Source organism: Schistocerca cancellata, chromosome 7, assembly GCF_023864275.1.
Source record: "Schistocerca cancellata isolate TAMUIC-IGC-003103 chromosome 7, iqSchCanc2.1, whole genome shotgun sequence".
Taxonomy (NCBI): Eukaryota; Metazoa; Arthropoda; class Insecta; order Orthoptera; family Acrididae; genus Schistocerca; species Schistocerca cancellata.
This window is the reverse complement of record NC_064632.1, coordinates 436320313-436348045: the sequence shown is the minus strand read 5'-3', so window position 1 is coordinate 436348045 and position 27733 is coordinate 436320313. Positions and strand designations below refer to the sequence as shown.

The 27733-nt window shown below is 42.5% G+C and overlaps 1 protein-coding gene across 1 annotated transcript in view; it reads right to left on the bottom strand.

The window, feature by feature from the left end:
• Positions 1 to 27733, bottom strand: part of LOC126092814 (neural-cadherin-like) — a gene marked incomplete at its 3' end in the record, with an annotated part of 240430 nt that overhangs the window by 98098 nt on the left and 114599 nt on the right. The window contains exons 5-9 of the mRNA XM_049908543.1: positions 26087 to 26273; positions 21902 to 22135; positions 12791 to 12967; positions 12408 to 12550; positions 802 to 1107 (exon numbers count right to left, since the gene is read on the bottom strand). Coding sequence (XP_049764500.1) covers positions 802 to 1107; positions 12408 to 12550; positions 12791 to 12967; positions 21902 to 22135; positions 26087 to 26273 — 1047 coding nt within the window. The remainder of the gene's footprint in view (positions 1 to 801; positions 1108 to 12407; positions 12551 to 12790; positions 12968 to 21901; positions 22136 to 26086; positions 26274 to 27733) is intronic.

Below are 27733 nucleotides of genomic sequence, written 5' to 3'. Positions count from 1 at the left end.
GAATATCCATACTTTATTCATACCGTAATTGAGAACGAGAGCACTTAATGACTTGTAACAAACTCTACAGATAATTTCAAACCCGAACGAATATTTTTCTCAGTTGATGAACTCCACAAAATGATGGGAGGAAAATTCATGTAGTAAAGCACCTGTATGAAACAGGAGTTATTACTTCTTTACTGTTAACTGTAGTCGCTACACATTTTGCAGACAATATTCATACATACCAATGTATGTACCAGCAAAATAATATCATTACATGACCTATAGTTCAGGAGTGGAGATGCACAGCGAGAGGGGGAGCTGGAGGTGAGCAAAGAGAGGGGCAGGAGGAGATGGACGGATAGTGAGGGGGGAGTAGGTGGACAGAGAATGGAAGTGGAGGAGGTAGAGAGAGGAATAGGCAAGAGGCCATGGATTGATGGAGAGGTAAGGAGGAGAGGGACTAATAGAAAACTGGAATAGATACATACTCGGGCAACGCTAGGTACTCAGGTAGTATTAAACAACAGACAGAACTGGACCAATCACTTACAAAGAATGGGAGCTACCACGCTTTCAAGGTGGCGTTGGATTAGATGTTCCAAGGTGGCGTTGGATTAGATGCCGGTGGGAAGAAGGGATCGAGGACGACTCACGATCCGCTAGAGTCAACTGTGAAGCTGCCAACGGACAAGAATGCCTAATCCGTGAAGTGCAGAAGAAGAAAGCGATCTCTCTTCAACACAGCAATTATCTCTAACCCATTTACTCATAGGAGCTGTTCAATTTGTCGTTAGAACCTGATTTTTTACTCACCGTATGCCTAGCAGTTTCTTCCCTGTCCAGTTCTCTCTGGACAAGCACCTGTCCAAAACGGTTTACGTGGAAGTGTCTTCCACTGTTGGAGCTGTGATCTATGGAGTAAGTTACGCCGCTCTTTCCATCCTGGTCTGCGTCTTTTGCTTCAAATGCCGCAATTACTTTTCCAACTGCCGTGTCCTCTGGCACTGTAACCTCAGAGCTGGAATGGTCAAATACTGGGGCGTTGTCGTTGATGTCCCTGAGCTTGACAGAAACCCACGAATAGGTCGTGTGATGCTGTTCCGTCGTATCATTCTCATTCTGCAAATCAGACAAAAATATGAAGAAATTAAATATACAATAGTACTTGGCCACTGAGCACACAGTAAATACACTGTCCAGTTACATTAACGTGACAAGCTGCCAGACTACAGAATATCCATTTTTTGCACCACGGACCGCCGCGAGGGCTGCAGAAAGAGAGTCAATGAGATTCTGGAAGGCACTGAAAGGGATGTTGAGCCATGGCAACTACAGTGCCGTGGGCAGCTACGCTAGACTTTTCGGCTGAGTATCCATGGCGTGTACACCCTGATCAAGGTGGTCCCGCAGATTCTCGATTGGGTTTTAAATTCGGGGAATTTGGTGGACAGAGAAATATGGTAAACTCATTCGGTGCTCCTCGAACCATGCATATACACTGCGGGTTATGTGACACATTATCCTGCTGGTAGATGACATCGTGCTGAGGAAAAACAAACCAGCATGCAGTGGTGGACATGGTCCCTAAGGTTAGATGTATACTCGTGTTGATCCACTGTGCCTTCTGGAATGACGAGGTCACTCCGAGACTGCCACGAAAACATTATTCAGACCATAACGGTCTGTTTTGGAAATACTGCCACCCTTGGCCCGGAAGCTAGTGATCATGCCCTTTTGGTCTTCAGATAAATCGCCCCGTTTACACATTACGACAACGGCTGCACTGTTTCCCGCGCCTCTTCCCCCCCCCCCCCCCCCGCTCCCTCCCCCACCCCTCGCCCCATGACACGCTTATCGTCTCTCGTCCATTGCCAATGCTGCCGCCTGTGAGTGGTTATTGCACATTGGCGTCGAACAAAGGCGGATGACACATTAATGTGACTGGACCGTGAACATATGTTACTAAACACTGAAAGCATCTTACAACCTCTAAAAATTCGCCGAAGAACTACCACTCTTCCTTATGATATTTTATTTGTGTTTATTCTCTTGTCTAACTTGACCAGATTAGGATGTTCATGTCCTCTTTTTAATCACACCAGATACAGTATGTCCAAGATAAAAGAGGCTTCCTTCCCCACCCTTCCCCCTGTATGATTTTCCTAACACGTCACCGGTATGGTTCACTGTAGCACAGATTAAGTATTTGTTCGTTGCGTCTGTGTGCTGTATCTTTCCGTCCTTCCAAGAGTTCTTCCAAGAAAAGTATGTGATATTCTGTGAATGATAGCTAGTGTATAGCTGGAGCTCACATTCGTAGCGCTTCGCTTAAGAATGCTCGTGAATCTCTCACAGAACTACAGTTCTGCAATTTTTCTAGGCAGATTTAGCAAATTTTGTAAGAACAGTTAACAGAAATTAAGCATTTTTGAAAAATATTACTTAAGTGAGCAAGACTGATGAAACACTACACACAACATGTTACACATATTATTGTAATAAATTACAAGCTGTTAAAGCTATCTGAAAAGAAACTAAGTAAAACGATATCTCTCATTTTTTATGGTATCCACTGTACTCTGGGTTTAGTATGACGTGTAATAAAGAGATTTGCAGAATGAATTTTGACTGCCCGGTCACTTAAAACTTCCTGGCAGTTTAAAGCTGTGTGCTGGACTGGGACAGGAACCTGAGACTTTTCCTTTCGTAACTGCGCTATCCGACGAAAGAGATTTTTTTTAATTTTTATTTATTTATTTATTTTCCACAGATCGATACACATGTCTCACGGTTGCTTTTGGAATGGATTTACAGGTTGTCACAATCTCCTTTCTCGTGTCATCCAGCGTACGTGGCTTTGTGGTGTAAACGATTTTCTTCAGAGTTCTGCTTAGAAAGAAATCTAGCGACGTTAGGTTAGGAGATTTGGGTGGAAATTCACAATTTTCTCGTAATCTTATCCACCTCTCAGTAAGTGATTCGTCCAGCCATTGTCGCACGTCACGATGGTAACGTGACGGTACACTGTCTTTTTGGAACAAGAAATCTTCATGTCGGTACAGGTAGTTAACAGAGGATGCTATTTGTTCCTGCAATATGGCGAGGTATTTTACACTTGTCTCCGGTCCTTCAAAAAATAATGGTCTTCCAAGTCCTCTGACTGAGATAACACGTCCCATTGATAATCCAGGAAGGTTAAGAGCTCGTTCTTCCGTAACAAGGGGATTATCTCCTAGCCAATAGACACACTTTTGGCGACTGAAGGTTCCATTCAATTCAGACGTAGCCTCATCAGAGCAAACTGTTAACTATCGCAATTCCACTCACGAATTTAGAGGCGTCTATACCGATCGTCCTCGTTCATAGTGTAAAGCAACCTGGGACTGTAGGGTTTCCACTTTGTTTCCTCTAAAATGCGGTGAATACTTAATTTGCTTACACCTGATCACGCTTAGCTTGCCGTATGCTTTGGGGATTCTGTGAAAGCTTGTGTCACTGCATGCACCCACCTTCCATCCCTCATTCGTCCTCTATTGATTTCTCCCTGCTACGCGGTTCGCCCTTCAGATGACGCACGTTTCCTTCCCTCTCGAATCTGTCGTGTAATTGTGTGTGTGTATCGGGTCTTACGGGCGCTCAACGTCGAGGTCATCAGCGCCCTGACACGCATTGTTGTTGCTGTGGTCTTCAGTCCAGAGACTGGTTTGATGCAGCTCTCCGTGCTACTCTATCCCGTGCAAGCTTCTTCATCTCCCAGTACCTACTGCAACCTACATCCTTCTGAATCTGTTTAGTGAATTCATCTCTTGGTCTCCCTCTACGATTTTTACTCTCCACACTGCCCTCCAGTACTAAATTGGTGATCCTTTGATGCCTCAGAATATGTCTTACCAACCGATCCCTTCTTTTAGTCAAGCTGTGCCACAAATTTCTCTTCTCCCCAATTCTATTCAATACTCCTCATTAGTTATGTGATCTACCCATCTAATCTTCAGAATTCTTCTGTAGCACCGCAATTCGAAAGCTTAAAAGAAAAAAATGTGGACAAATTTAGTAATATGTAAGCATACACGCAAAGAAAGCGGGAAAAGATGAAAAATGCTGGATAAGAAAATGAAACGTAAGGAAACGAGAAAGGAGCGTCAACGATGCCACAGGAAATTGTCACTGGCTGGCCACTTACGTAAAATACGGTCGAGCGAGTCACCCTGTGAACAAATTAAGACCCTCTCCCTAAAATCTTGGTAGAAACATTGAACAAATCACAGAACTTTAACACATTAATCACATTCGCTTGAGTATTTCCTAAGAGAGATGGCAGATCCGCCGGTAAGTCAGCCGCGGCCCGCTGGTCAGAAAATAAAACGCAATCCAATAAAGCATGGCGCACAGTGACCTGAACGCCACAAGTAAGACACATTGGAGGGTCCTCTCGCCGGAGCAGGAAGCCATGCGTCATAGGACTGCTGCCTGTCCGAAGCCGAGTGAGGAGAACCTCGTCCCATCTACGGGGCTGGGAAGAAGTACACCACACACGCGTTGTCGGCTTGACTAAACGAAGCTTATTGCCAGTCATTTCCAGCCACTCATCCTCCCACCGACGCATGACTCGTGAGCTCAATAGCGACGTGAGTGCGTGCAGGGGGATGGCACAATGAAATACTTGTGGATCGAGACACGCCTCCTTGCCTGCGAGATCAGCCCTTTCGTTCCCAGCAATGCCAACGTGCCCTTCGTTATTGTGACACAAGACGGCGACGCAGTACCAAACTCTGTTTTCTCATTTCCTGTATCACTTCAAAATCCACTTCCTTTACTCCAAAGACAAGTTTCGCACCATCTTGTTATTTACGAGCAGTTACTGGTTACTGAAAAGTAAACAAAATGAAAACAAATGATTGATTACCATCATTGGTCATGAGAGAACCATATAATCACAACTGGATCAGGAGGCAGCTGCGGTACCGACCACAGTGTTGTCAGATAAACCATATTTGCAATAGACCTCTGTTTGGTAGTAGTCGTTTCTTTATGATGCTACTTGGGCGGAATGACACCGAAGATATGACATTATGACAACTGAGTGTGTTCAAAGTCGCGGGCCAAGGAAAAGACTTCTTCCTATAGGCAGAAGATAGAAACTCGAGGGGTAAGGAACTCATGTAACTCCCCAGGTTACTTCTTAAATAGTATTTTCTACTGGTTTTTCTTTTTTTGTCATTTTTTGCACTTACTCCTTAATGCCATTATTGGCGTTGGCCTATCTCGCCACATCCTCAGTCGCCCCTCAGTAATTTCCGAAATCTTGTTTTCCTCAAAACTGAAGAGTTCGAAAGCTGTTCAGAAAATGGCGGTCCGTTGGCGATGTCTCTAATTTTAAGCATAGCCGTAAGCTTTCAGTTCGAAAACTCTGGAAGCCGTTGCAAAAATTTCGCAAGACATTACTGTTAGATCTAAGAAATTTGGGTTGTCAGCGCACCACGAAGGAAATATACGAATGGGACAGAAATCGATAAATGTGATGTACATGTACAGACAAACAAATGATAGAAGTTCAGAAATGATCGAAGATTTATTTAAGAGAAAGAGCTTCACAAATTGAACACGTCAGTAACGCATGGACCCTAGCTGGCTCTTATGCAAGCATTCGGCTTGGCATTGACTGACGAGAGTTGTTGGATGTTCTCTTGAGGGATATGGTGCCAGATTCTGTCCAATTGGAGAGTTAGATCGTAAAAACCCCAAACCAGTTGGAGTACCCTGCTCATAATGCTCCAAATATTCACGGCTGGGAGATCTGTAGCAACCTTGGTAGCCAAGGAACGGTTTGGCAAGCACGAAGACAAGCCGTAGAAACTCTTGCCGTGTGCGTACGGAAATTGTCTTTCCTGCTATGTAGGGCAGCAAAACAACAAAACGGGGCGTATAATATCATCGAGTCGACGAATCATTGTAATGTAACTGCGACGCGTATGACAACCAAAACGTTCCTGCTACAGGGTGGAGCAGAGGAAACGCATGTGCAGTGCCTGATCGAAATACCGTACTCCGGTGGGTTGCAGCGCTTAGAAGTACTGGATCTGATGTTCCCCGTTTAGTTCGTACTCCAGAAAATGTAGACCGAGAGAGAACGGCAGTTCTTGCTGGTCCTAAGCGATCTGCTAGACGACAGGCTGTAGCGCTGGTTATGTCACGTCGTACTCTTCACCGCATCATGATGATCTTAAGTTTGACCCACACAAGATAATGATCGTCCAGTAGCTTAGAGAAGGGGATTTAGTGCAGTACAAAGTTTTGTCACGTAATTGACGAAATTTTTACGGAAGATGCAGGTTCTACAGTCTTCATGAGTGATGAAGCACATTTTCATGTAGACGGTTACGTAAATGTTGAAAATTGTCGGTATTGGGCGGCGGAGAACCCACATGAATTACACCAAAGACCTCTCCACACTTTAAAAGTAACAGTGTGGTGCTGCATTTCAAAGATGGGGATTGTTTGACCAGATTTTTTTTTTAAGAGGAAGCAACTCTAGTTACTGTGACATCAGCGCGCTTCATTAAAATGTTAAACAACTTTCTTCGTCCAGAACTTGAAAGGCGTCAAGTGAACAAGAGAGGAATATCGTTTGAGCAGGACGGTGCCATAGCTCACAGGGCGAGAGCATCCATGGAAGTGGTTCAACAGATGTTTCCAGGACATGATATTTAGAGATATGGTGATGTTTTCTGGCCCCCTCGCACACCCGATTTGTCGATATGCGACTTCTTTTTGTGGGGATATTTAAAATCAGAAATCTACATGAACAAGCCTCGCACAATGGATGACCTGACGAATTCCATTCGTCAAGAAATTGAAGCCGTGCCGAATGAAATGTTGGAGAGAGCCATTAGTAAATTTCGGGAGAGGACCAAAATTTGTATTCAGCAAGAAGGACGTCATCTCCAAGACATTATTTTTCTAACCTAATTAAAGTATGTACAGGATTATTACAAATGATTGAAGCGATTTCACAGCTCTACAATAACTTTATTATTTGAGATATTTTCACAATGCTTTGCACACACATACAAAAACTCAAAAAGTTTTTTTAGGCATTCACAAATGTTCGATATGTGCCCCTTTAGTGATTCGGCAGACATCAAGCCGATAATCAAGTCCCTCCCACAGTCGGCGCAGCATGTCCCCATCAATGAGTTCGAAAGCATCGTTGATGCGAGCGTGCAGTTCTGGCACGTTTCTTGGTAGAGGAGGTTTAAACACTGAATCTTTCACATAATCCCACAGAAAGAAATCTCATGGGGCTAAGACGGGAGAGCGTGGAGGCCATGACATGAATTGCTGATCATGATCTCCACCACGACCGATCTATCGGTTTTCCAATCTCCTGTTCAAGAAATCCCGAACATCATGATGGAAGTGCGGTGGAGCACCATCCTGTGGTACGTTTAGCTCCCTGCTTGCTTTATTCGTCGACTTCCGCGGGCTATGCTTGAAACTTGCCCGCACGCGTTCAACCGTTTCTTCACTCACTGCAGGCCGACCCGTTGATTTCCCCTTACAGAGGCATCCAGAAGCTTTAAACTGCGCATACCATCGCCGAATGGAGTTAGCAGTTGCTGGATCTTTGTTGAACTTCGTCCTGAAGTGTCGTTGCACTGTTATGACTGACTGATGTGAGTGCATTTCAAGCACGACATACGCTTTCTCTGCTCCTGTCGCCATTTTGTCTCACTGCGCTCTCGAGCGCTCTGGCGGCAGAAACCTGAAGTGCGGCTTCAGCAGAACAAAACTTTATGAGTTTTTCTACGTATCTGTAGTGTGTCGTGACCATATGTCAATGAATGGAGCTACAGTGAATTTATGAAATCGCTTCATCATTTGCAATAGCCCTGTATATTTGAAAGCTGCATTAAAAAATCTATCACTTAATGATTGATTCTGTTATTTTTATCAAACCGTGTCCCATTCATTCAGTAGTGAAAAACATGCTTTTCCTCTGCTCCACCCTGTATGAAATGAAATGCCCCTCCCCCCCCCCCCCGACTCCTGGTTGTCGGTGCAACGGCCGGCGACAGGCAAGATAATACGCCACAACTGTCCAGGACGTCTCGAGACACGCCTTCACTGATCAACGGGCAGGAATTTGAACCTGAACTCATCGCCGAAGACAATTCTACTACACTCAATGAGATTTCAGGCTGAGGACGTGTTTGGAGAAACCCACAAAGATGATGTCCGTACGCACACGAGAGTTTCTACTGTTAGTAGTCGTGCTTGTCAAATCCCTCCTTGGGAAGCAAAGTCGCCGGATCTCTCCCCAGTTGAGATCCTTTGCAGTATTATGGGCAGAGCCCTCCAACCAGCTCGGGATTTTGACCACATAACGCGCCAAATGGACAGGATTTGGCATGACATCGCTCAGGCAGACATCTAACAAGTCTACCATTTAGCGCCAAGCCGAATAACAATTCGCATAAAGGCCAGAGGTGGATGAACGCGTTACTGAATAGTTGAATTTATGAAGCTCTTTTCCTTGAATAAATCATCCAGTTTTTCTGAAATTGTTATCATTTGTTTGTTTGTACATGTACACCATATCTTCCGAACTCCACCGCATTCGGATAATTACTGCGTTATGTACTGTTTTTTTCCTTCTTTATTAGAGCATACATATCGGCATTCTGTATTTATGTCCTTACACTTGAAACCTTACGACGTTTCGTCTAGCCGGCCGGAGTGGCCGAGCGGTTCTAGGCGCTACAGTCTGGAACCGCGAGACCGCTACGGTCGCAGGTTCGAGTCCTGCCTCGGGCATGGATGTGTGTGATGTCCTTAGGTTAGTTAGGTTTAAGTAGTTCTAAGTTCTAGGGGACTGATGACCTCAGCAGTTAAGTCCCATAGTGCTCAGAGTCATTTGACGTTTCGTCTGTTCAGACATTACCTTCAGCTGAGAAATAAAACAGAGTTTAGTAATGCGAATGGTTGTTCAAAAAGATTGACCGCTGTAGTATTTCATAAATGATGCACCTTGGTTTCACTTTTATGGCTATGTGAATGGCAAGACTACAATCAGATTCAAGAACGATGGCTATTTGAACAGGTCGAATCATCGACAGAAATTGCATTGCTGCAAGTTCCACGCGACAGTTGCGGTACGAGCGTACGAGCGTTTTTCGCATGGAGAAAGCGTGCATCCTGCAAATTGTGACACTCGCTTGCCGTTGTGGAATTTGTCGCTCATTTTCATGTCAGCTACGATAACTCACAACAACTGGAATAAGAGTTCACCAAATAACTCCCTACGATTAGGTTTAATGCACGCATTGACTACTAAAATCGAGCAAAGCGCTCAGGTCACTACTGACCGCTCATTGGCCGTCGGAGAACGCGTGATGTAGGTGCGTAGAGCAAGGATGAACTCGACCATTATCTTCCGTGACTCCAACTATAGTCGCTACTGGCCACCAAAAAGCTTTACCTTGTGCATCAGATTCCTCTACACTGAAAAAAAGTGTATGCAAGGTTTCTGATAGCCAAATTATTTGCCTGATGTTCTTTCAAGCCACTGACAATACAGACGTTTATCTTCAAATTTTCAGTAACTTCCACTCTCAGTTAAAGGAAAATGAAATACAATACTGCATTCTTCAGCGAGGTGTAGCTACGTGCCAAGTGTCTCATTTCTTCACAGCAAGTAGAGATATGTGGCCGTCTAGTTCAGCGGAAAAAATGTAGGAAAATAAAGCAGAACATAAAGTGAATGAAAATATGCGCCGTAATACTGATACAATCGATGTTCCGTTCTGCCGGAAGTGAGTTTCAGTGCGATTTCATGACCAAAAGAAAATGAATAGAGATGCAGGCAACCATTGTCAATATACGCTGCTATTTTAAAACTATAATTTTTAAAAGTATTTCCAGTTTTAGGATTCCGTACTTCAGTCGGTTCAAACAGTCCATCTGTCTGCCTATCTGTGTGTCTGTCTGCCTATCCCACAGTTATAAATTCTTTTTCTCAGGAACGAGTAGGCGTATCTCGTTGAAACCTACGTCACATACTAAAGTCTACGGTTCGTTGGCGGTGTAAAAAATTGAAGATCCTAAGTCTATGGAATCAAAAGATACGGACAGTTACGTCACCTGGTTTGACGCTTGCAAACGCCATCATCGAAAGCTATAGGGTACTTCTTGTTGGTCTAGAAATTTGGCAAAAGCAAGGTTTCACATTACAAGTAAAGGAAAAAATGGGAATACATAATTTATATCACATGAAAAAAATATTTATTTTGTCATTTAGTATCCGGCTTAGAACTTAAAATCTCGAAAGTCTCGGAATTCCCGAAATCGATATCTCGCCAGTATCAATGTCGATAATAGGCAAAAGGACTCTCGATTCCCCGGGATGGATGAACTGTCTACATACGTAATTATGTTTTGTATGGAACCCTCAGAGCACGAGTCCTACTCACATATGGCCAATTTTTAAAAAAACAGAATGGTGTTTTTGTATGATTGAATGCACGTTTTATTGACATTTGACATGGCGTCGCTTTTATCTTGAACATAGTACACTTCACAGTTTACTGTGTAGTCGCATATATTTCTACGTGACCATTAAACGCATTCTAGGAAAATGTACAAGCAATTTATATTATACTAACTATAGTACAATCAGAACATACCGAGGAGGAGGAAAAAAGGAACGAGAAAGAAAGAAAAGAAAAAATAAGTAAGAAGTTAAAAACGCTTGCAGGACTTGAGTAATAATATTGAGACTTTAGACTGTGGTTTATATTGATTCAGTGAGAAGTGAAGAGAGAGCTACGGGCATTTCAAGAGATATCCATCAGCATACTTCTGAAAGTTAGAAATGTAACTTGTCTGATGTTATACGGTCAATTATTCCATAGTTGAGGGCTTGCAACATGGAAGGGCTTAGCATAAACAGACTACGGTACATAAGTTTTGTGTATTTTTGGTATTTTTTTCATGATTTTGTGCTGGAATTGCCAGCGACTACATGAGCCACTGTTAGGTGAATGGGACTAGCCAGGCACACTGTGGATCATAGAGCGATGCGTTCACACGGATGAACACATTGGTGTGTGTTCGTTAGTGGGATTTTCACGCTGCGTTTCGGCTGCCATCTGGTCGCAGGTGCTGGAAACACGCTACACTTGCACCGCTGTATCATAGTCTCGGCTTACAGTCTATGAAATGGAACTTCCAAACTGCTAATTAATCACACTGGATGACATGTTTCTGTACACGGGGTGTAATAACATAAAAAGAGATAAAGGATGAGAGAACCAAACAGTGACAAAATTTGGATGGGATGGAGGAAAAAAAGAATTAAATAATGATAAGTGACATAGGTAACTGTTTTAAATAACGCCCGTAAAATTAAAATTTAAATGTGTTCGCCAAAATGTATGAAAAAATTGATAATTGAATTATGATACTACAACAATTAAACGCCGTTCGAGAACATTAACTTACCGATCTCGTTATATTACAAATCCTTCAGTGGGATGGTAGATCACCAAAAGGCTATTATTTCCTGTGGTCGTGTACCCAGAAAGGCTTTACATTCGTCAGCAAAATCTTAGTGCTCTTGTTGTTTCACAAAATTTTCCCTCATATCCACATTAACATTAACAATTGTTTGAGGACAAATTCTATATTCGTTAGACAAAATGCCAAATGAACCTTCCTCAAAACGCTGCGTTCGTGGCAGGCTATAGTTCATGATTTTTAATTTCTTAATATTTTTTATTTTTGGAATCATAATTTGTCACTCGTTTCTGAAGTCTCATCGGCCACAAACACGTTGGTGACTTTCAGAAAGTTGGAGCAACGAATGCTTCGAGACTTTGCATTTCAGCGAAGCATTCTTTTGTCGCTAGTTATGAGGACATATAGTGGGCAGTTGCACGTGCGTCTCATATGTTTTCCTACAAGGGGAGATGGATTTAAACTAATAGACTGTATTAATACCGTTGAAGATCTCTTGGTTGCAATTAATTTTCCTTTAATTTGTGTTAAATGTTCCTTCACGTACTGGATTGCGCTGTGAAAGTTTGTTTACCATCTCATATTTCATTGACATTAGTCAGACTGCGTTGTCGTTCATTAATGGGTCAAATTTCATACAAAATGCAATATTTTCGGGTCGTGAATACCGGAATCATAATTTGTTATGCACTCATAGGTTAAATGAAAAAGGAAGTGGCAGCTTTCATTCCAACAAAGTGTAAAAAAAAAAGGAAAGAAAAATAAATTGGTCTATAATCAGCGTGACAGTTTCTTCTATCTTTCGTTTGTTGAGACTATTAAGCATCACAAAGATTAAAATTTCAAGTATATTCTACGGAAATAGACATTCATATAATTTATACAGGACTTCCTGTACTAACCATGTCAGTGACTTGAATTTTGAATCTCAGAACGTTACCATGGACGTCTTCATAATCCAGTGGCTTAACCACTTTCAACGAACCAGTTCCGTCATTGTTTCGCACAAGTGCAAATTTATTTGCTCCGTAACCACTGTTTGCTACTACCTGCAGAAAATAAAAAAAAAACGGTAAGAAATTGCTTCAATTTACATATGAGAGTACTAAACACTGAAACTTGCAAGTCTTAAAAGATATTCAGATGACATTATTTTACCTTCTAAATCTGAAACACTCAGCTGTTGTTTAAATAACCCAGAAATTCTAAGACTATCATTGAAGCTATTGGTTCGTTAAAAATTTAAAAGGATGCATTCATAGCTATTTCACGATGGTATAATTACTTACCTCATACTGAAACGCGTTTTGCTCATCTTGGTCCCGTACAGTCACTGTGAGGATAGGTTTTTGTGGTAGATTATCGCCGTCTGTTTCATCAACTTCTACAAACCATTCATCCTTCGAGAATTCCGGCGGCGTATCGTTAACATCCCTCACTGAAATTGATATGGTAGCAGTTCCTGTCAGAAAAATTAAATTTATATCTATGTTTTTCTGTCTTCTTAGTTCACGTAAACTTGCAACCATAAGCTAAGTCGAAAATACTGTATTTCCATTCTAAATGCATCAGATAGAGGCGAGTTAAATGGGAGACACAAAAGCCAACATGAGTTCTATGGTATACTGCAAATATTGAGAAGAAACATGTGTGAGCTGTTTAGGTACTGGAAATATGCACGTGGTATGACTGCGAGCCGCCTCCAGGTAAAATACTGATGTAGCACTGCAATGCATGGGCCTGTTTAAATTCAGGATCTTGTGTTAGTTTATATTTTTAGTGGGCAGTGAGTTATCCAGCCAGAAAGAGAATGGGACACCTGAGGTGCAATACTAGCAATGAAAGCATCATGTAGCCATGATTTCTGCGAAATTCGCAGAAAATATAGCTCTTTTTCTTTTAAACGTTGTCTGTTCATTCGGTAAAAATTTTACAATTGATTTTAAACTAACTTCCCGATGAACTAGAGACTTGAAACTTTCTACACTGCAAAGAACTCGATGACAATGCAGTATTAATCCGCTTTCGTGGCTGGCGTGTGGCGGAGGTTACTTTGGGTACTTCTGGTATTTTCCACTTTTCCTGTTCCACTTTCGCACGTTTCGTGGTAATACCGGTTGCTGATAAGGCCCCGTGTGACCTCAGTTATCTCTAATTTTTACCGTACGAAGAAGAAATGTATTGAAAGTCAGGTGACGAGAAACTGAAATAATCCTAAAATTTCCAACATGTCTCTATTGTCATCTCATCGAAATGTTAGAAATCGATTGCAAAATGTGACACATATGAGACTAAAGAGCTGGAAATAATTATTTATATAAAAACGTTTTAATATAACTCATTTTTAAAACGGACTATAAAGTATAAAACAATTTCTCCAAGCCCCATACACATTCCTAAATTCATACAGATAATCCTGAAAATTTGTGCTTGTAAATTTTTATAGCTGTGGAAATACTTGTGGACTTTAAAACGAAAAACGCGGGGGGAGGGTTGGCGTACGGGGGTGGCATGCATTACATAATTGATACATGAACACCACCTTACTATTTTCTATTGAATGCATCCCACTTTCTTCGTTTTAAATTAAACTATTAAAATTTTTCAAGCACCAATTTTCAGGAATATCTCTGTGGTGTTAGGAAACTGTACGGGGCTAGGAGAAATTATTTTATACTCTCTACTTTTTAAAAACGTCTTACATTGGAAGTTTTTTATTGAAATAATTATTTTGTTATTTACCCTTCAGTTGACATTTGATGGTGCTCAGCAACCAGTGAGTAGCCAAGATGTAAGCTGGAAGCTGGTGTTTGTGTGTGAGGGATGGCGGGAGAGGCCATATTAATTTCGCGGAAGGGAAGAGGAAAGGAGTCATAATTTCTTATAAAAACAATCTCAAAACTATTGAAAACACTGTTTATTAACAACGAAACACACTATATTTGTAATAGCTGCCAACTACCTACTATGTTCATAAGTGATAGTTCGTACATCTTGTTTTGGTGTCGGGCAGGAAACAGTCACCTTGCGAAAACTTTTCGTGTTCACATTCTTGTACTTTTTGACATTTACAAAAGAAAAAACAAAGCGAATTGCAGGTACTACTGGAAGCAGTTAAGCGTTTAGATTATACGACAGATGGTTGTGGTTACACTTGCTTCTCGTCATTATTCATTAAATGCTCTGACTCTCTTGAAACTTATACCGTGTCGATACATTTGTATGTGGCGTGGCAGAAAACGATTTTATGTTAGTGTGTGTGGTAGCGGGCGGAAAACGACCTCCCCTACGCCTCCTTCGCAACGCCCTTGTTCAGTTTACTACCACCCCCATCAACGTTCTTATTGAGCACCCAGGTCTATATTGCTAAACGCCTAATCCGGTTCATGGTTCACTGTGCGCAATTCGAGCTGCAATTGCCCTATCTAAGGGCTTGCAGGAGGTATAAGAATTTAGCTGGGTTTCCGGAGTATCTATGTAGATGTAGATGAATAGATCGGTGCATTGGCGGAGCTGTCATTTTTACTCAAGTGATTCGTGTGAAAAGATTTCCGAAGTGATTATGACTATACGCCGCGAATTAAGATGCTTTGAACGTGAAATAGTAGTTGGAGCTAGACATTCCATTTCGTAAATCATTAGAGAATTCAAAATTCCAAGATTCACGGTGTCAAGAGCGTGCCGAGAAGCCGGCAGGAGTGGCCGAGCGGTTCTAGGCACTACAGTCTGGAACCGAGTGACCGCTACGGTCGCGGGTTCGAATCCTGCCTCGGGCACGGATGTGTGTGATGTCCTTAGGTTAGTTTAAGTAGTTCTAAGTTCTAGGGGACTGATGACCTGAGAAGTTAAGTTCCATAGTGCTCAGAGCCATTTGAACCATTTGAACCATTTTTTTGTGCCGAGAATACTAAATTTCAGGCATTATCTCTCGGCGCGGACAACGCAGTGGCCAGTCGCCTTCACTTAACGATCGACAGCAGCGGCGTTTGCGTATATTTGTCAGTGCTAAAATACAAGCAACACTACGTGAAATAACCCCAGAAATGAATGTGGGACGTACGGATAACGTATACGGTAGGACAGTGCGGCAAAATTTGGCGTTAATGGACTATGACAGTAGGTTATCTACGCGAGTGCCTTTTCTAACAGCACGACATCGCATACAGTGCCTCTTCTGGGCTTGTAACCCTTTGGGTTGGACTCTAGACGACTGGAAAACCGTAGTCTGGTCAGATGATTTCCGATTTCAGTTGGTAAGAGCTGATGGTAGGGTTCGAGTGTGGCGCAGACCCCAGGAAGCCATGGACCCAAATTGTCAACAGGGCATTGTACGAGCTGGTGGTGGCTGAATAACGGCGAGGGCCGTGTTTACATGGAATGGACTTGGTCACCTCAAGCTGCTGCATTATGACGGGCAAGAGAAGGTTCCACACGCAATTAGGAGGTATCCCATGACTCACGTCATCTTAGTGTGTATCAGTCCGTGCACTACAGTGTGCGGTACCAATATGTTCCAAAAAGCAGCGCGCGAAAATGCGATTTGGCATGGGTCGTATAAAGGGTCCTATTGATCACAGAGAGAAGGGGTAAGTGTTCTGGATAATCCTTGGCCTAACGACCGTTTGTAAATATTTTGGAAGAATGGGCATATTGTAACTTTACTACCGTACAAGATCAACATTTAAATACTGTACACTTCCTCCAACCCAGGAACATTGAGCAGATCGGTTGGTTCTTTTCCATTAGGTGTTGTCTGGGGTGGATTTCAGGCGGCTAATGAAGCCTCATTTGTTCAGGGACGGTTCCTGAGAAAACAACGGAAAACTATCGTTTTGGGGTTCGAAAAGCACCAGTTGTGGGGACGGACACATCTATGATTTCTGTTCATGGCAGATCGTCGAAATTTTTGTCGTAGGCTTTTAAGATGATATTCTCGGGAATGTTGAAGCTTTTTTCGCTATCATTGTCCGTCACAGAGATACAGAGATTCAAAGTTACCGTACTTACATAAGTAAAATATGCACATAATATCCGGTTTGAGCCGTAAATGTTGTTTAACTGACGTAGTGAAAACACAGCCAACCGGTGGCGTAAACACCTCAAAAATATTTTGTCATACGAAATGCCGCGCAGGATTAGCCGAGCGGTCTTAGGCGCTGCAGTCATGGACTGTGCGGCTGGTCCCCGCGGAGGTTCGAGTCCTCCCTCGGACATGGGTGTGTATGTTTGTCCTTAGGATAATTTAGGTTAAGTAGTGTGTAAGCTTAGGGACTGATGACCTTAGCAGTTAAGTCCCGTAAGATTTCACACACATTTGAACATTTTTTCATACGAAATTCTTTTTTCTTGCAAATCAAATACCGTATCTTTTGGTATACTACAGTTCTAGCTAAAAATGAACATTTTTTTTGTAAAGTAGTGTAAAGTGTGCTTGTGTTGGATGGGAGACAATTTTGTGTTAACCTTATGCTACGAGAAGTGTTCACTAAATTTCCAAAAGGATCTACATCTACATCTACATTTATACTCCGCAAGCCACCCAACGGTGTGTGGCGGAGGGCACTTTTACGTGCCACTGTCATTACCTCCATTTCCTGTTCCAGTCGCGTATGGTTCGCGGGAAGAACGACTGTCTGAAAGCCTCTGTGCGCGCTCTAATCTTTCTAATTTTACATTCGTGATCTCCTCGGGAGGTATAAATAGGGGGAAGCAATATATTCGATACCTCATCCAGAAACGCACCCTCTCGGAACCTGGCGAGCAAGCTACACCGCGATGCAGAGCGCCTCTCTTGCGGAGTCTGCCACTTGAGTTTGTTAAACATCTCCGTAACGCTATCACGGTTACCAAATAACCCTGTGACGAAACGCGCCGCTCTTCTTTGGATCTTCTCTATCTCCTCCGTCAACCCGATCTGGTACGGATCCCACACTGATGAGCAATACTCAAGTACAGGTCGAACGAGTGTTTTGTAGGCCACCTCCTTTGTTGATGGACTACATTTTCTAAGGACTCTCCCAATGAATCTCAACCTGGTACCCTCCTTACCAACACTTAATTTTATATGATCATTCCACTTCAAATCGTTCCGCACGCATACTCCCAGATATTTTACAGAAGTAACTGCTACCAGTGTTTGTTCCGCTATCATATAATCATACAATAAAGGATCCTTCTTTCTATGTATTCGCAATACATTACATTTGTCTATGTTAAGGGTCAGTTGCCACTCCCTGCACCAAGTGCCTATCCGCTGCAGATCTTCCTGCATTTCGCTACAATTTTCTAATACTGCAACTTCTCTGTATACTACAGCATCATCCGCGAAAAGCCGCATGGAACTTCCGACACTATCTACTAGGTCATTTATATATATTGTGAAAAGCAATGGTTCCATAACACTCCCCTGTGGCACGACAGAGGTTACTTTAACGTCTGTAGACGTCTCTCCGTTGATAACAACATGCTGTGTTCTGTTTGCTAAAAACTCTTCAATCCAGCCACACAGCTGGTCTGATATTCCGTAGGCTCTTACTTTGTTTATCAGGCGACAGTGCGGAACTGTATCGAACGCCTTCCGGAAGTCAAAAAAAAAAAATAGCATCTACCTGGTAGCTTGTATCTAATATTTTCTGGGTCTCATGAACAAATAAAGCGAGTTGGGTCTCACACGATCGCTGTTTCCGGAATCCATGTTGATTCCTACATAGTAGATTCTGAGTTTCCAAAAACGACATGATACTCGAGCAAAAAACATGTTCTAAAACTCTACAACAGATCGACGTGAGAGATATAGGTCTATAGTTTTGCGCATCTGCTCGACGACCCTTCTTGAAGACTGGGACTACCTGTGCTCTTTTCCAATCATTTGGAACCTTCCGTTCCTCTAGACACTTGCGGTACAGGCTGTTAGAAGGGGGGCAAGTTCTTTCGCGTACTGTGTGTAGAATCGAATTGGTATCCCGTCAGGTCCAGTGGACTTTCCTCTGTTGAGTGATTCCAGTTGCTTTTCTATTCCTTGGACACTTATTTCACACATTTTTTCGTTTGCGCGAGGATTTAGAGAAGGAATTGCAGTGCGGTCTTCCTCTGTGAAACAGCTTTGGAAAAAGAGGTGTTTAGTATTTCAGCTTTACGCTTGTCATCCTCTGTTTCAATGCCATCATCATCCCGGAGTGTCTGGACATGCTGTTTCGAGCCACTTACTGATTTAACGTAAGACCAGAACTTCCTAGGATGTTCCTAGGATGTTGGGTTTATTCACGATTCCAATTCACCATATTATTTTCCAAGCTTTTGAATAAAAAACCCTATTTTTCAATATAATTTCCGTTCAATGCGACGACCTTATGCCACCTCATTGGGAGGGGTTGTATGCCCGCATGGTACTACTCTGATGGTCGTCGTCGGAGTCCAGTCTTGATGCATCAGTATCCTCCCCATCATCCAAATACTGTATCCTGCGCAGTGCCTCCTACAGTGAGCCACATGGAAGTCAGAAGGTGCCAGACCAGGACTGTAGGGCACACACTTTTGTACACCCCAGCTGGTGGACGAGGGTGTCAGCACCACCAACAGAGATGTTTAGTTATGCAGCGAGGTGGGTGTTGCGATCCGTCTATCGCCTCGACTGCGTGTGTCCTCACGTTCCAACATTGCAGGAGTTCCAGCTTTGTGCGGCCGACTGGTACAGAATAGGTTTACGCGACCTTGTTGTGATGACGACAGACGCCTCACCCAACGACTCATTGAGCGTCTGATAACTGCCAGGTCTCCGTAGACACTCTTCAAACGGCTTTGAATATCTATTGATTATCTGTGCTTTTCCGGAAAAAAAAAACTCGATGACAGATCTCTGTTTGGAACGAATCTCCATTACAGACTCTATCTTGAAGGCTACGTAGAGCGCCGCCACCTATCGGGGTTTCATGAAACTATAAGAGCTGAAGCAGGAATGTTTCACTATGTTCCACAACAAAGTCCGCATTTTTTTCAATCGAAATTGGTCTTGGTAAAAAAGTGTTGCATTACTAACTTATAATTGTTTGTTGTTTCTATGCCTCACAGAACGTAAATGCGCCATAGTACATAAATAAACTGTCAAAATTTTACTGACCAACGGAATTACTTTTATATAAGCAGCACACCCTGCTGTAGAAGGGAAAAGAAGGAAACCGGCTGAAAAATTCTCCTGTCAGAGCACAAGAAAGGTAAACATCCTCCTCTTTCAAGGACTCTAACAGAAAAGTGGGGAACCAGCTGCCAATCGTCATTTCTCCTTCCTCACCAAAACTTTTGACAGGCAAACATATTTGCGCTTTTTGTGCTGAAAGGTAGAAGCAGGGAGCCAGTAATAGCGAAAGAGAGAGCAGACAGTGCCAGTGGGAGAGAAAGAGAGTCGACGCAGGAGAGCAAAAATGGCAGTGAAAGAGAAAGAGAGATGACGGAAGTAGTGTGAGCCAAAGAGAGAGGAGATATTCATGGTCACAGAGACAGTGGTAGTAAATGTGAGATGGATGGAGAGAGTAGCAGTGAGAGAAAAAGAGAGAAGAGACAGATATGAGTGGTGACCATACATAGGCTTGAGGAGTCTGGACTCCTCCCCCTCCCCCTCCCCCTCCCCCTCCCCCTCCCCACCAAACCGACGAACTTCAACACGAGGATATTTGCCTCATTTCCTCCATGCCTTGTACCCATAAGTTAAAATTTCCCAGTCTTTCAACAAAACGCCAAGAAAACCACCCCCAAAGACGTGTGTGGAGAGGAGACAAGAGAAAGACAGCAGACTAAGCGAGACAGAAAGAGACAGTGGGAATGGAAGAGAAAAAGAATGGGACGATGGCAAAGAGGCCGAGAGACAGTGAAAGTGGCAAAGAAGGAGACTAAGGAAGAGCGAGGAAAGGGGGTGAAGACATTGACAGTGGGAGAGACAGCAGGAGAAAGCGCCAACGGGAGAAAAGGAGACACTGGGAGAGAGGCATATATAGACCATCGCAATGAGAGCGAGAGGTCTGAGTATAAAGGCGCCACTTCAAAGAGAGACTGGGTGAAAGGATTTAGAGCATCCTGTGTTGGAAATGGAAATGAAGTCCCATGCTCCTTTACAGAGCGTAGGGGAACGATGCGGGAGACCCGGTGCGGTGCGGTGCCTTACTAGGCAAGGTCCTAACGGAGGTGGTTTGCCGTTGCCTTCCTCCGACCGTAATGGGGATGAATGATGATAATGAAGACGACACAACAACACCCAGTCATCTCGAGGCAGGAAAAATCCCTGACCCCGCCAGGAATCGAACCCGGGACCTCGTGCTCGGGAAGCGAGAACGTTACCGCGAGACCACGAGGGGCGGACCATCCTTTGTTAAAAGAGCGCAAATATGTTTGCTTGTCAAAATTTTGGGTGAGGAAGGCTGAGCCGGCTAGTTCCCCCCGACAGGAGCATTTTGCAGCTGATTCATCCAGTGTTTGAGAATGAGAACGCTAAGTGATTTGCAATAAAATTTTCCACGAAATTTCAAACTTTTACCAAAGTTTTTATCGCTGGCATTCCAAACCCTCCCCACCCCTCCTCCACTCCCCAAAATGAAAGAAAGGAAAACATTTATTGCTTACTACATTTTCGCTGTTAATGCAGTGAAACTACCGTATTTGGCATGACGTTTTAATTTATTAATATTTTACTGCTATCACTATTCCCAATACACAGTATTCGCAGACAGTATCCACATTTATCAGTAAATGTATTTGCAAAATTATTTGTACTACACATAGTTCAGAAGATATGAAGTTATAAACATCGAGATACATGAAAAACTAACTTTTTCTTTAAACAGAGCGCAAATTGAGGTTTTTCCACAGTAATAAGAACTCTTAGCGACATCCAACAAACTTTAAATGTAGTTTCAAATCTTTCTTAAACATTCTTTTGCTTACATGCTTAACGACAAAATTTCAACACAGGAACTCATCTGTGAAATAATCAAAAGTTTGGAGATCTTTTATACACGGGAGTCTGAGTCTTTAAAGAATCATGCGTTTACTAGTGGGTAGCTAGCTGTATAACATGAGGTCGACCTGTCAATTCATTTTTGAGGTGTTTTGAGCTGTTGTGTAATGATAATTACATCTTCCAAGGATGGACAGTTATGAAAGTAATTAGTTTTCTGATAAATGTTTAACACAACTTTGAAACATACTTGAACTTCACAAAACGTTGTGCAATATTTTATTTTCAGCTTATTTTACTGAAGGGTGTCAAGCAATAGTAACTTTGGTATTTAAAGGCTGCTAATGACTAGATTTGCTATCATGGGGACATTAATGGATGGCCAGTAGTTTCTGGTGAGTAAAGGTGTTTCCGGAAGAGAATTAGCAGTTACTGAAATACCAGTGCCGTTACCTTGGAGTCCCCCTCCGTCTGTGGCGACCACCTGGATGGAGTAACCAGGCGTGCGCTCGCGGTCCAGGCAACAGATTGCAGTCGATACTTCGCCAGTGTCTACGTCAATTTTAAATATGGCCGAGTCCGTGTCCTCATCCACAGCGTTCTTCTCAATGGAATATCTGACCCTCGCGTTGCTTCCCTCATAAGGATCGTCGTTGTCCACTGCTGTCACATTCAGGATGATCGTACCTAGTAAGCAGAAAAGGCACATTTGAATGTAGATATGATTCGGTCTGCGACAAACAATGAGCTTACAGGTGTTGAACTTGTTTATTGGAGTTCACGGGTGTTGAACTTACTAGTTGTGTGGTGTGACTGTCATTATGTGATGCTGGTGAAGAGACGATTAGCATATACTAGGTGTCCTAACGTATTGTGTCAAAACGACGCAAATGATATAGAGAATCAACAGTGTTCTTTAACTTAGGGAGCGAAATGTTTAAAGCATTTGGTTTTGTGCATAAAGTGAGGAATGCAGTGTTAGAAGACTGTTTCAGATCGCCGTGTGATGACAAAATGAGTTCCTCGTAACATACGTCAACGCTGTACAGGTAACAAAAATGTTGCCTGCTTTTGTGTCTTAAGCACGGATAAGGTCTCATGGAACATTATTTGATCAACAGTATCCGGGCACTTACTAGCAGACATTAATGAGGAATGTGCCCACCCTTCGTCTTCATTACGGCCTGAACTCTGCTGGGGACACTTTCTATGAAGTTTCTGACTGTCTGTGGTGTCTGTGGAGGAACGGCAATCCAATCTTCCTCAAGGGTCGACACCAGAGAAAGTATTGATGCTGGATGCTGGGGTCTGGAGCGAAGCGGGCATTTTAATTCATTCCAAAGGTGTTCCATTGGGTTCAGGCCGTAATTCTGAACAAGCGATTCCATTTCAGGAATGTTATTGTCGACAAATTGTCGCCTCACAGATGCTGCGTTATGATGAGGTGCACTGTCGTGCTAGTGCAGAGGATCGCCGTCTCCGAACTCTTCCTCTACCGTACACACTAAACAATATTGTAAAATGTATTCATATTCTTCCACATTTAGCATTTTCTTAATCGGACTACACCTAACTATGAAGTACACCTCCATACCATGATAACACCTCTTATGTACAACCACGTTGTCACTACACTTGATGGTACGTACGGTTCTCCAGGGATTCACCAAATCCAAATCCATCGAATCTGGCTGTTCAGTTTCAATGATTTTGGTTTGGCAACGAAGTCCACATAGCTGCGTGTGTGATGAGAAATTTTTCCCACTAAAGATCTTCATAGCGACGCAAGATGTTTGGCACCCTCATAGTTTGGAGAGCCAATGTTTGTCACTATTGGACGAATAGGATCATCTTTCTTGTTTATCTGTGGAAGTCCATTAGCAGATTTGGGTTCAGTTAAAGATGGCTAGATGATGCAGAAGGTCGGGATTTACAAGATCCCCCGCGAATGTAGCCTTTCATATATTGGATACACTACTCGTACAGTTCATGAAAGATGTACGGGTCGCCACAGGTACACCCAGCTCTTACAGCCCAATAAAACTATAGCAGGGGTTGTATTGATACTGATCAAATCACGATGCTCCGGAAGGCTGGATTTACAAGATCAACTGCAAAAGTGGCCTTTCATACATTGAACAGACGACTCGTACAGTCCATGGAAGATACGCGGAACATCGCAGGTACACCCGGCTCTTACAGCTCTATAATCGGCTGCAGCAGAGCACTGTATTGATACAGGTCACTCTGTGTTGTACGAAAAAGTCTGAAATTAGTGAATCACTACATTTTAGTAAATAAGCTAGCGGATCAAGTAAGGGTTACAAGGGTTTATAGAGGACAAGATATAGGTTCAGACCATTTTCTATTAATCTCCAGAATAGATCCTTTTGCTAAATGGAACAAAATGATAAAACAAATAAGTAACCAACAAGATCAAAATGTTTATAAAGTATATTTGCTTGACGAGGACAGCATCAAACGTCCTCGCCAAAGCAGATAAATTAAAGAGCTAGCAAATTTTGCAAACCAAACGTAATACAGAAGAGGAATGGTAAAATCTAAAGAAAGTCATGTAAAGAGTACCAAAAGAAACTCTTGGTAAAAAGAAAAATTAAGGAAGAGCAAGGGCCTAAAAATGTGAAATGAAAATATAATAAAAGTTGTTAAATAAAAACAATATGCATATATAAAATACTTGAGCAACCCCACAGCTGAAAAGTTTCAATTCTATATTGCTACATATGCAGTAAGAAAGGCGTACCAAGAGCACTGGCATAGATTTCTTTCTAATATCGACAATGGTGTTCACGAGAGGCAGCATATGGCTTATAAGGTACAAAAACCTTTAAACAGATCATTAAGAAGGGAAGATACTAATAAACAACGTTCAAGCAGAACAACTCGAAAGTTATTACAAAGCATTACGGTATGGAACTGAAACCGAAACAATAGATGAAAGGAGTTTAGATGAAATGCAGTCTGACAAAATAAAATCAGCCCTAACATCACTTAAGAACAGAAAAGTGACAGGAAGAGATGGTATTAATATTGAACTGCTACAATACGGAGGAATGATGTTACATCTACGAATGCTACATCTCTCTAACGAATGTTGGAAAAGCAAGAGAATCTCAAAAGCCAGGAAGATTGATAGAACTGCATGAATTTTTAAAAAAGGAAACAAAAGCTTATGCAGTAACTACACGGCAATAAGTTTACTAGACTTAACATGCAAGATATGCACTAAGAATTAAGACTTAAGACATAACAAAAGTAGTACTGCATGCAGAACAAACGTGTTTTATGAAAGGACGCTGTGCGATAGATACAGTTTTTATTTTACAACAGATAGTACAAAACCGTAGAGAATATAATAAACAAACACACAGTGCTTTTATTGTTTTTAAAAAAGCTTTTGAGAGTGTCAACAGGCAGAAACTTTGAAAGATACCGACGAAATATCTAATAAATGCGATAGAAAGTGTGTATCAGAACACGGCTATCACAGTAGACCTAAACGGAAAAATGATTAAGGAGATACCGAGTAACAAAGGAGTACGACAAGGCAGCTGTACTTTCCCAACTTTGCTTAACTTCTACATACATGAAATAATACATATGTTTAAGACAGAAGTCTAAAAATGTATATACCTAGACGGGAGGATTCTTTTAAACAACTTACTATATGCTGACGATGCAGTGATCCTAGCACATAAAAAAGAGCAGTTTCAGAAAGGAAAGTGATTACTGAAATAACTGAAATAAATAGGTGCGATATTTGACACGGAGATTTCAACAGAAAAACTAAGACAATGGTCTTCCTGGAGAAAGAACACAATAAAACTAAAATGATGGTAGACCAAAAGATTTTAGAGCAAGTAAAACATTTCAGTTACCTAGAATGTGAGAGGACGTAGGACTACAGCAAAGATATAGAGTTTAAGCTTAGTAAATTTAGCCGGGTATGTGGAACAATTAACAGAAACCTTAACAACAAAACTAGGAAGGATGTTCAAATTAAATTCTACAAAACATTTGCAGTCCTCACTGTGCTCTATGGAAGTGAAACCTGGATGATTAGCAAGAAGCAAGAAAGTCGTATTCAGGAGCAAGAAATGAAATTCCTGAGATGAGTTAAAAGTTGCATAATAGCAGACAAACTAAGGAATCAAGATTTTACTTTAAGTAATAAAATTATGGAGTACAGAGAAAAATTGAACAAACACCTAGAAAGACAGAGGAGTGACAGTCTGCTCTTAGAGGCCAGAAATTGTAAGTGCCAAGGAAGAAGAGACATAGGAAGTCCCACGCAACGATGTATACCCTAAGAGGCAATTACCCCTAATACATGAAGAGAAGAGGGGGAGGAGGAGAAGGAGGAGGAGAAGAAGAAGTGGGTCGTGTAAAAGAGATTTACGCCACACGCTGCGTTGTGCCATTGCTAACCACTGTCTTTTCGTAGCCGTCTGTAAGGAACCACGCGCCTTTTGAGGCGCAGTTATTGGAGTGATGTCGCCCGCTTGAAAGCGAGTGATACCGAGCATTGTGGAAGTGAGTGGTCGGGAACTTCTAGTGAACTATTTCGCTACAGGGACACAATGCTGCAGTCACACTGCCTATACCGAGCTGTCTCACCTGCTGGCGCGTTTTCGATGACTTGTCCGTGGTAGAGCTGCTGCGGGAAGGTGGGCGCGTTGTCGTTGACGTCGGTGAGGGCGACCTGCACGTCCGCATAGCCCACCAGTCCAGCGCCGCCCTCGTCTTGCGCGAACGCCGTGAACCGCCACAGGGGGCGGCCTTCCGGGGGGTCGCGGTCCAGAGGCTGCAACACCAGAAGCAAGTTCTAAAAAAAAGGCGAATTAAAGCCAGGCCCTAGGCTAGGCGCAAATTGAGACGCGTATAGCACGTGTGACGTGACACGACACTACAGCGCGACACGCACGTGCCGCACGAGTCGCGCGGGTCCAGCGCATATTGCGACGCGTACACCATACTTCGCACGCGGCGACTAGCGACGCTCTGCGCTGACAGAACCGAAGCGCGCGCAACCTTTTATCTTTCTCAAACGATTTTACAGAAACTATTCACAGAAAATATACGATTTTTGCCTTGCTTGTAGCGTTATATGTCAGCTTCGTGGCGAAGTGCTCATCACCTCGCTAATGACCATTCTTATTGTGATGTATACATTTTAGTAAGACACTACGCAAAACTAGAGAAGTATGCAACGAAAATTAGGGTTCGCTATGATTTTGCGTTTGGTGCGTATTGCACCATATGTTGCAGCGTATGAAATTTAACTAACATGCTGAATTTTTGTTTAGACTTGGGAGGAGGTCTCTATTTGCCTCCGATCTCGAGAAAATGGATCCCATGTAGCGCGCTCACTTGCGATCTCACGCCCGCGAGAATGAAATACTCGCCACATCTGTCATATCTCCTAAACCGCTCGAGACATCGAAACGAAAGTTTTGCGAATGATGGCACACAAGGAGGAGAGTATGTTGCCAGTTCGTAAACACACTGAAATTTCTTATTTATGGCGATATATCAGAAATTGTACTTTATATTTCATTTTTTGCACTCCAATGACTAATTTTTTAAAGAGTTATCGTCCGCAGCTCGTGGTCGTGCGGTAGCGTTCTCGCTTCCCACGCCCGGGTTCCCGGGTTCGATTCCCGGCGGGGTCAGGGATTTTCTCTGCCTCGTGATGACTGGGTGTTGTGTGATGTCCCTAGGTTAGTTAGGTTTAAGTAGTTCTAAGTTCTAAGGGGACTGATGACCATAGATGTTAAGTCCCATAGTGCTCACAGCCATTTGAACCATTTTTTAAAAGAGTTATCGACAGCTAGCTAAACAAGAGCTTCCCAGTATGAAAATAAACATGAAATTTCTTCTTTTATGTTACTGCAAACCGACACCATGAGGTTTTTCGTAAGCTATTGAGCTCTGTCATTGCCAATTACTTGTTTAATGAGGCAATCCGTTTCGTAATTCTGTCTCAATAGCTGCTGTGAGATGTTTTTAGCAAATTACTCTGTGACAAAGGAAGCACAATTAAACCACTCACCAAGAGAAATGTGGCCGTTACTCACAAATTGTGATGCTTCTTTGAATGAAAAAAGGTTAACAACTCACACAAAAATAGATTGCCAATTCTGTTGGAATTTTGGTGGAATTCCCGTAACCCATCGTATTTTTAACACTGAGCACCTGGAATGCAAACTTACCAAAGGATTTTATTCTTTCTCTTGATCTGAGCACTATTAAAATAAAGACGAG